Genomic DNA, 9,385 nt, shown 5'->3' with positions numbered 1-9,385 from the left:
CCTATAACTAGTAAGCTTCACAGTCACACTCAAGTAGCTATACGTATTAAAATACAATAAAGTCATTTCATCCGTGACCCTCTTCCTATAAAAATTACATCTTTTAAACACTACACGCATTAAATGGTATTCTACTCGTACGTAGGTATGTTTAAGGTACCTCTACCTCTAAACCTATCAGTCAATCAATGCGTAATTAGATGCAATCGTTTTTTTGATGATTCACAATTCACATAGACGAGTAGTACCTACCTAACTAACTTAGTAATTCAGTAAACGAAGAGTCAAAGAAATAAATCACGAACAAGTGTAATCATGAAATCGAATTTTAATTGGTGAAAACTGAAAATAAAACAATAGAATTCCGGTATGCTCGAATGATTTCGAAAGAGCAAGTATACACGTAGGTATTAAACGCTCAAAACAAACAGAAGAAAAAGAAAGTCTTTCTGACACGCCGTCTGATCACAACGCTCAAATTATTAAATTTTCCTAGGAAGCAAAACATTTATGATTTTATCTTTTCGTAATAGGTGGCGCATTTTAATGAAAACCGGGAGACTGTTAATGTGATCCATGTTACGAAAATTTTAGTTATATTCTTGGAATGTAAGCATAACTATGTGATAAAAGTTTGATTACAGGAGTACATACTTGGTAGTTTACACAATTTGGTAATTTGGTTGCTGAGAATTTGATACTCAATTTTTTTAAAGGTAAGCGATTATTTAATAGTGTACGTAGTGTTTTTTGATATTGTAGCTAATGTTTACCTACCTACTTATCCACTTGCACACAAAGTGAACGATCAATTAATACTTGATTAATGCTTGCATAGTTAGTTCAATGTGAGAACACGTTTTTAAAACATGTTTTCCATTTCAAGTTCGTGATAGAATAGTACATAGATAAAGAAAATAAATTTTTAAAACATTTTTCCGACTGAAAATTTCTGTTTGAATAATTCGACAAAAATGCTCAAAAATCTTTCGCAAATACATATCTACTTGGAAAATAAAAATAATTCTGTCATTCCCTGTATAGATTAATCAGCAACAAATTAATGAAAGAGAATCGCAAATCGGGCTTTACCTTCCACTCTGTCTGGAAGGCAATTTTCAAACACCAGTTACCTATTCTTATGAGGTAATGGTCAACAAGGCACATACACACTAGGTACCGATCAGAGAGATCACACTCAGCCTTCATGATCTATTCTATTCGAGTAGAATTTAGTTTTTTTGAAACTTGCAGGTTTAAAAATTGAACCGGTATAAACCCAATCAACATTTTCAAAAATGCAATTTTTGATAAGGCTTCTGAGATAAACCTTTCGCGACGAATGAAATTCTTTATTTTTGATAAAAATTTGAATAATTCTTGAAAGATGTATGACAAATTTAGCTGGATGGGAAAATGAATTTCCCACGACAACACCGTGGGAAAAATCTGAGCATCGGGGTACCGATTTTAAAAAATTTAAAAATTCAAAATTGTACTGTGGGAGCTGAATTTGAAACTGGCTGCTAAAATTTTAATTGCGTGGTACTTGGGCCAAGGGCTACCCCTGAGACCACTTTCCATCCAAATCCCCGAGAGATATTCACGGGGTTCCTAGTACGTAATTTTTTTTTTTTTTAAAGGTACATAATTATTTAAATTATAAAAATGCAAAAAACTTCTCAAATTCGCCTGACAACACGGCAACTTATTCAACACGAATGCATAGAAAAGAAACACACGCGTATTAAGCATGCAGAATGCAGATACGGACTTCACTAGTGATGAGTTGAATACCTATTTAATCAGTACGTAAAAGGAGAGGAGAGGAAGGACGATTTATTCATTTAGAAAATTTCAAAATCTTTAAAATAAGCCTTGAGCCGCAAAATCTAAACTGAAACCACTATCGCGCAATTTCCTAAAAAGATACCTGTAATCATTAAAAAAAAAAAATAGCAGCTTATATGTACTTATCAAAAAAATGGTGCTAAAAATATTATTTTAATAGTAAAATTGGCTGATATTTTAAAATTTGAAACTTCGTTTCCCATGCTACCCTGTTTCACACGAATAATAAACTCGAGTATTGAGCCATTACATTGACATCTTACTAAAGATTTCCAGAACGAACCAAACACAATTTTAAAATAAGAGGACCACTTTCGTCGTGAGTCGACTTTTTTCTTAGAATATGTAGGTAGGCAGGTAGTTGAATTCATCATCTCGTGTTATCGTAACTGATCTGCGAGTCGATTTATGAAACTGCCATAAATACGTATTTTTATTGAGTATAACACTAACACCTTTTACAGTGAATTTTAAAACTTCATAATGAAAGAAATCATCACGTGGATAAAGGCGTTGGTTGTGGTTACTACCATTTCAATCACGATGGCGCATCCTACTTCCGAAGAGCCAGCCAGAAATGGAAAAGATGTTTCACCAGTTATGCAAAGTTTACTCACTGATATAGCAAGAGAACTAATATCTCGATCGACATCCAGTAATCAAGTAGGTACCTCTACCTACATGAGCACCAGTACATCACTCATCAAACGATATTTTTAAATAAAAAAATATCATCTCACGTTTTTCTTCGTATATTTTAAACAAGGTACTGACGTTGAACTTCGCCAATATGCTCATCTTGTTAGTACTGAAAGGACTTCTGTGGGGAGCTTCATACGCGGGAACTGCAGCCGGTTACCCAAAAGGCAGAAGCGAAGATGAGACACCAGAACCACTTATTACAGAAACCGAAATACTGCTATTATTGAGTTATCTAATGGGCGACGATGAAAATAATTTCGACTGTTTACACAGAATAGCTTGCGAAGATCCATTCAAAGCAAGAGAATATATGAATGCTGGTCACATTGTTATGAACGCAGCCAAGTTTATAGGATTGTAAGTAGATACCTATTTTTCATAGACTTGAATATAGAAAATTCACTTCACCTATCTAATAATCAATGATTTGATATAGAAACAATGCTAGCGATCAAAAATATTCGAAAATGCTGAATCAGCTACAAGAGGTGATAAAATATAAAGAAAACGGTGGAATTTGCGAAAGGAGATATTCATGCAATCAAAATGAAAATGAAAACACAATTTGATACTCTATGCATTCTTTTCATAAAATGAAAAGATCGACGAACTGGCGTAACTAATACGTCATCAATTATTTTTTTTCGTTTTTAGAAAAAAATCAATTTATGTTTTTTGAATCAAAATATAGAATAAATAGGTAGATAATTGTTACGCGTCAAGTTTTATTTTCAGTTTAGGGTATAGATAAAAACACTATGTATTTTGTGAGTAATTCACCAACAAGGAGCACCTGTTCCTCCGAATGCTTTCTTTCGGTATTTTATAGCTAAAGCCATATTCTGAGGAGCGTATGTGTTAACGTCTTGTCTCGCTTTGCCGGTAAAGCACGATTCCCAATATCTTTCCACCTTATCACGAAGTCGATTACGACCATCTCGAAAAACGATATTTTCTGATTCGTCTTCGCACGGTCTGACACAGTCGTACTGCCGGTAATATCCACGACACGGTGGTAAAATATATTCGCAGATGTTGCACGGCGGTCCATCGTTGATTAGTCTTTTTATTTCTTTCTCTCGGCAAAGTATCTGCCTACCTAATTCACCGTGCGAAGCTTGATAAGTTGTTAAGGGAGTTCTGCACCAGATTCGTCGACTAATATGGTAGTTGTAACGGAGAGGTACGATTCCGGAACCACAATCATCCCTGCAGTATTTGGCATTCTGCCATTTGGTCTTTTTCGTACACGGTTCACATTTTCTGGGACGCGGTCTTTCGTAACAATGCGGAGGAAGCGTTTTCATACCATTTGGAACATGGCAAAGCTCATCGCCGTAATCGGTGTCGTTGAAACGCCAGTCTTTTTCGCAAACTTTTCCTTTTTTCCCCGGTTCACAGCTAGGAGGTCCTGAGCATGGTGCTGATTCATTTTTTCGGGTCGAGCAGATATTCTGTGCAGGCTTCGAAATGTAATCGTTTCGTGTTTCGTAACATTGAGGAGGATTATCCGCGGACGGTTGCGGATAACAGTCATCAGCGTCTTCTCGACCGCATACGTATTTTGTGCGCTGCTGCTCTTCGCGTCCTTTCGAAACCCTCGAGTTTCGAAAAGTTTGCTTCTTCCCTTGAATATCACAACAAACGTCGCTTTTGTTTACATTTTCTTTCTGGTTGCTATCCTTCTCGAAGCAGATGTTAGAGCTCATCAAATGTTGGAAAAATACTGACCGATGAGTTTACTGAGAGTTTAAAGAGTTATTTTCTCATCGCTGCTAAGCAATTTGCCAAAGGGTGACATTTATAATTTAAATAAAATTTAAACTATGTTAATTTGTTCTCCTGTTTCATCATATTAGGTATTCATCACTGCTTCACAATATGACAGCTAGAAACAAAATAATTGATAACTTCTCAGTGCTCAGCTCAAATAGAGGGGCGGATGTAGGAAAAAACCATTCTTCAGTTATTATACCATCTAATCATTTTGAATCATTTGCTGAGAATTCATCCTTGCCATCCTTGGGTTCACAGGTACATACATACTAGATGGAGATGCATACTTACTACTCTTACTAGTAAATTCAAGTTTTGTAGCGGATGTACGATGTACGTACTGACGAATTATTTATTACATGTATCTAAAGCCTATGGTTAAATGTAAACCTATAGATTGACTGTCGACTCTCATTAATTTATTTAATACTTCCATAAATTGAAAATGCTTTACCTGACCATGGTGATCATGCAGATTCAGTTTTCTTGATTGCTTCGCTGGTTGGTAGTTACCTGCCGCGAGAAGCACGTAGCACATACTGCACAGACGCACAGTGCACACTTAATGAACGATGAAGCTGAAAGGCCGAAAAAGTGAAGTAAAAACAAGAACTTTTCTCCAAGTTTTGATCATAAAAAGCAAAATTTATGAGGTTTATCATCAAACAACAAACGATAACGAAGCACTTTTTATTTTTTATGAAAAATTAAAAAAAATAAAAGTTTCCGTTTCTCGTAGTGCTATCTATCAGAAAAAAATGAAAGGAAGAATGAAAAATATGTGAATTTGTGATTTTCGAATGATCGGCGGTCTGTGAAGTGTGAAATAAGAGAAATCAGATCCGTCTTGATTGATCCATTTTTGATAAACACTCTGATCACTGATCACTGTTGTTTTGCATTCGGAATTTGCCTTTGTCTTTGAGTAATCATTCACACTTTAATTTCGCATTCTATCGACCGGAAGTTGGATATTTTTATTCGTGGATAGTTCAGTGTTCAGTTCTCAGAAAGATTCGTTGAAATACCTACATACGTGTACTTTTGAGGATCCAATTCTTTTCATTTCAGCAATCGATACCTGATAATTTTCAATTGATAGTTTGAAATTTCGGTTCTTTGAGTGAGGTGTTCCTGGGTGTTCTAGTAATTATCATCTCATTAATTGACGTTGATTCTCTCTCGTATTTCATTAATATTAAAACCTGGCTTTGAAAACAAATCTGATTCATCCAGTGTACTCGTTCAGAAATATCTGGTGTTTTTTAAATCATGTCTCATCAAACTGGAATAAAAGGTAATTTGCAATTTGCATGCTCAATTTTCTCTTTAATATTTCAACTTGAATGACATTTTTCTGAATTTATTTTTAGCGAATGAAGAGCTTCGAAAATTTTTTGCCAAGTGTAAACTTGGTAAAATCAGGGTAGTTAAAGTTTCTATTGAGAACGGTAAGTATGTGTTTTCCTGTGTTTTCTGATTTCATTTCTTATCAATTTAGAATAAATTATGAAAAATTCAAATTGAATTACATGTTGTGGTTCTTGTGATGGTTTTCAGAACAATTGACCCTAAGTGATTACAAGGAAGTTGAAAAAACTTGGGACGATGACTTTGATAAAATGGTTGGACCCATGATTGAAAGTAGTCAACCATCCTATATTCTGTATAGGTAATTTAATATTCCTCTTAATCCTTTTTTGACGAGTGTGCCCAAATAATTCTAGTTCTGTAATATCACTTTTAGGCTAGATCATAGAAATGAAACAGGATATGATTGGCTGTTAATAAGTTGGTCTCCGGATGACGCGCCTGTTAGACAAAAAATGTTGTATGCTTCTACTAAAGCTACTTTAAAACAAGAATTCGGGAATAATTGTATTTCTGAAGAATTGCATGGAACTTCTGAGGTATAGTTTTCATGATTATCACGTTTCACGTATGTGTTTCATTCAAATAATGTACAATTCAACTACCCACTTTCAGCATGAAATTACTCTCGGAGGTTTAACCAAAAATCGCAAGGCCGATAGTTCCCCTGCACCCTTGACTACTCAAGAAGAAGAATTGGCGAGATTGCGAAAAGTCGAGAATATAACATTGTCAAATGCTGGTATTGATTCGAGAGCTCAGACATTATCTGGTGTTTCATTTCCCATTTCTAATGCAGTTATTGACTCCGTTAATTCAATGGTGAAGAAAAAAATCAATTATATTCAATTGAAAATCGGTGAGTATTCAACTTGATTTCCAAAGATTTTCACAACTATGAGTTATTGTTTTTCTGGTTTCTTTTTTGTGACGTATTTTGTTGTGTTATTCAATTTTCAGATATTGAAAATGAAGAAATTCACCTGGTTAGAGATGATGTTATCCCCGTTGATAAACTTTCAGAGCAAATTCCTAAAGACAATGCCAGATATCATCTGTACAGCTTTTCTCATAAGTACGAAGGTTCTACTATTCAATCTGTTGGTAATGCTTCATCGATTTGTATTCGAACTGTATTTTCTGTATGGTGCTAAGGCAAAAATTACTTGATGTGCTTTTGATTACAGTTTTCATATACTCTATGCCAGGATATTCCTGTTCCGTGAAGGAAAGGATGTTGTACTCGAGCTGCAAAGGTCCCCTACTTGATATAATCGAAAGTAATCTTGGATTGACTATTTCTAAAAAGGTATTTTTTTTTTGCCAATTACTCTTCTCATTTCCTTAATGAAATACGTTACATCGCACGAAAATAATTCTAACGTATGAATCATTTTCAGTTGGAAATTGGTTCAGAAGAAGAATTGACCGAAGATTATTTGATTGAAGAAATTCATCCTAAAAAAGTTGTCGATAAACCTAAATTTGAAAAACCAAAAGGTCCACCGAGCCGAGGGGCTAAACGACTGACGAAAATCCAAAAAACTTGAAATCAGTTTTATATATTACGCGGTTTATCATTATTTTTTCTAATCAAGCAAGTTTTCTTGTCCCCAAAAAGTCATATTTAAATTTAAAGTATGCGTTAAAGTTTATAATATTTTTTATACGTTCCTTTTTTCGTGGATAATTTGTTATGAATGAAAAAGCTTTATTCACTATTTTATTATAATGTTTTGAACTTTGTGATTACATTTTTTAACGTTTGAAATGATTTTATTTATTTTTTGAAGATTCATTCATTACGCTTCATTTTTTTTTCTAGTATTTCAATAATAAGTATAGGAACGGCTTAACTGACGAGAAAGACAGTATTTAAAATGAAATTTTATTGTATAATTGTATTACGTATCTGTGCGCCCATCAAAGGACACAATGATGGAATTTCTGCCACTTGTTAACAATGTAAATTTATGAAATAAAATATTATAAAAACGTTTGTTAGATTTCGCGAGAATACGGGTATAATGCCAAATTAATAACGTTCAGTGCACTATTGATCTTCAGCTGCATTTGTTTAATCATGTGAGTGTGTCAAAAAGTACCTCATTCATGAAAATCCACCAAACAGAAATTCCAGCGTATACTTCAAGAAATATTCTTTAATAATTAGCGATTATTTCACGAACCCGTATTCCCTCTGCCCCTCAAGTACATACACTTGGACTCGTGAACTTGAAATCAGCTGTTATTCTCTGCGAAATTGATTACGATTCGCTTTCTAAAATTGAATATCAAATCGAAATGCAGTTTCGAACTTTCGAATTTAATTAAGAAGACAACTTTGAGTTCCGGAGTTCCAATTCGAACTGAGCTCAGATGAATTTTCAATTTTGAAGTTTTGTAAAATTCCCAATTTCAGAAAATTTGCTCAAATCAAAGGGTTATATTTTTTTTGTTATCAATCATATGATTATTATCAGTAGGAAATAGGGCGTAAAATGTTATGCGCAAATTGGATTTGATTCAAATTGAATTCGCGCATAAGAAGTTTCACGTGTTGCGGCATTCCCCCTCTTGCACCTCGCACTGAAAAAAAGTAAACATACCAAAAAATGATTGGAAAATTGGTGAATGAACTGAAGTTCATGAATTTTTCGAAAAATGAAATTCTTCGTGAAGTTTTTAAAAGACGCCGATTATCGAACAAAATGTGGTCTATCGCTGGAGTCCGGAGCTTCGGCTTCAGTGGTACTCCTAAATTCCTAGGTTGACATGGTTTGTTTGCGAAGACGGAGTGTTTTTTCCAACCGAAGTTCGGTATTGTCGATATGCTACAAAGGGTAAAGTATTATTATACTATCAATATGTACGTAACTTATAGATTTATAATATCTAATAACACTTTTTCCGTTTAAATGTTAGAAAATTACAAAAATTGAACCCAGCGGTAGAGATATTTTCCAAAGAAGCTGCGAACTCGGTGTTGAGCAAGTTCAGATGATCGTTTTTAATAGGTTTGTTACTTTTTTCCAATATCTTGATGAACGCTGTATTTCTGAAATTCATCTTTGTTTTTTATCTGTTCATGATTATTCAGTTTGATACTCTCTGAATTACTGACAACATTTATGAAATATACTGCACAAAAGATAGAAATTGATCATTTGCGTACCGAATTATATGGATATATTGTAAGTGTTTCGGTTTTCAATTTATTATATACCTTCCTTACTATTTACAATATTCATCATTTTTAAATCGAAATTTTATGCTAAAATTTTCTGGTAAAAACAGATGAATGTGTAATCGCTGATTCTAAATTAATAGTAGCATCCGACAAAAGAAAACGAGAAAAATATCATAAACTTCCAATGCAAGAGGGAGAACTGAACGATGTGTAACATGGCACCTCGAAGTGCTGGAATAAAAGTAAATATTCCAAGCTTTTGAACTTAGCTTTTAAATGAACAAGAATTTTAAAAATTTGGTGATATGTTTGCAGGATGAATACAAAATGCGTTAGACCGTGTAAAAAAACTGATATAATTATATTCTGTTGCATTAATATGTATTTTGGGAAGTATGTTGGAGAACGACTCGAATAGGAAATTGGATGAGTTTAGAATCCCCATTTTTGGTTGCCTTGATCATGACGCCGTCCTTTTATTCCTAACACTCAGGC

At 34.1% G+C, this 9,385-nt stretch overlaps 2 protein-coding genes across 2 annotated transcripts; both read left to right on the top strand.

Moving 5' to 3' along the window:
* The first annotated feature begins 526 nt into the window (after positions 1-526).
* LOC135841017 (uncharacterized) lies at positions 527-3,267 on the top strand. The gene is made up of 4 exons (XM_065357796.1): positions 527-716; positions 2,316-2,514; positions 2,618-2,910; positions 2,990-3,267. Exons 2-4 carry the CDS (start codon positions 2,335-2,337, stop codon positions 3,120-3,122), a joined length of 606 nt encoding a protein of 201 aa, XP_065213868.1. The 5' UTR covers positions 527-716; positions 2,316-2,334; the 3' UTR covers positions 3,123-3,267.
* A 1,911-nt stretch (positions 3,268-5,178) lies between these two features.
* Positions 5,179-7,699, top strand: twf (twinfilin actin binding protein). The gene is made up of 8 exons (XM_065356338.1): positions 5,179-5,626; positions 5,703-5,780; positions 5,890-6,001; positions 6,077-6,239; positions 6,316-6,559; positions 6,661-6,804; positions 6,888-7,009; positions 7,101-7,699. The coding sequence occupies exons 1-8, from the start codon at positions 5,602-5,604 to the stop codon at positions 7,248-7,250; spliced, it is 1,038 nt and encodes a 345-aa protein (XP_065212410.1). The 5' UTR covers positions 5,179-5,601; the 3' UTR covers positions 7,251-7,699.
* The last annotated feature ends 1,686 nt before the right edge of the window (positions 7,700-9,385 follow it).

Source organism: Planococcus citri, chromosome 3, assembly GCF_950023065.1.
Source record: "Planococcus citri chromosome 3, ihPlaCitr1.1, whole genome shotgun sequence".
NCBI classification, from domain to species: Eukaryota; Metazoa; Arthropoda; class Insecta; order Hemiptera; family Pseudococcidae; genus Planococcus; species Planococcus citri.
This window is presented reverse-complemented; position numbering and strand designations above follow the sequence as displayed.

Excerpts from the sequence above, each read along its gene's own strand:
- LOC135841017 (XM_065357796.1), top strand. The coding sequence starts at position 2,335 with ATGAAAGAAATCATCACGTGGATAAAGGCGTTGGTTGTGGTTACTACC. Across the intron at positions 2,515-2,617 it reads GATCGACATCCAGTAATCAA|GTACTGACGTTGAACTTCGC; the intron begins GTAGGTACCTCT and ends ATTTTAAACAAG. Across the intron at positions 2,911-2,989 it reads GCAGCCAAGTTTATAGGATT|AAACAATGCTAGCGATCAAA; the intron begins GTAAGTAGATAC and ends GATTTGATATAG.
- twf (XM_065356338.1), top strand. The coding sequence starts at position 5,602 with ATGTCTCATCAAACTGGAATAAAAG. Across the intron at positions 5,781-5,889 it reads TAAAGTTTCTATTGAGAACG|AACAATTGACCCTAAGTGAT; the intron begins GTAAGTATGTGT and ends GATGGTTTTCAG. Across the intron at positions 6,240-6,315 it reads AATTGCATGGAACTTCTGAG|CATGAAATTACTCTCGGAGG; the intron begins GTATAGTTTTCA and ends ACCCACTTTCAG.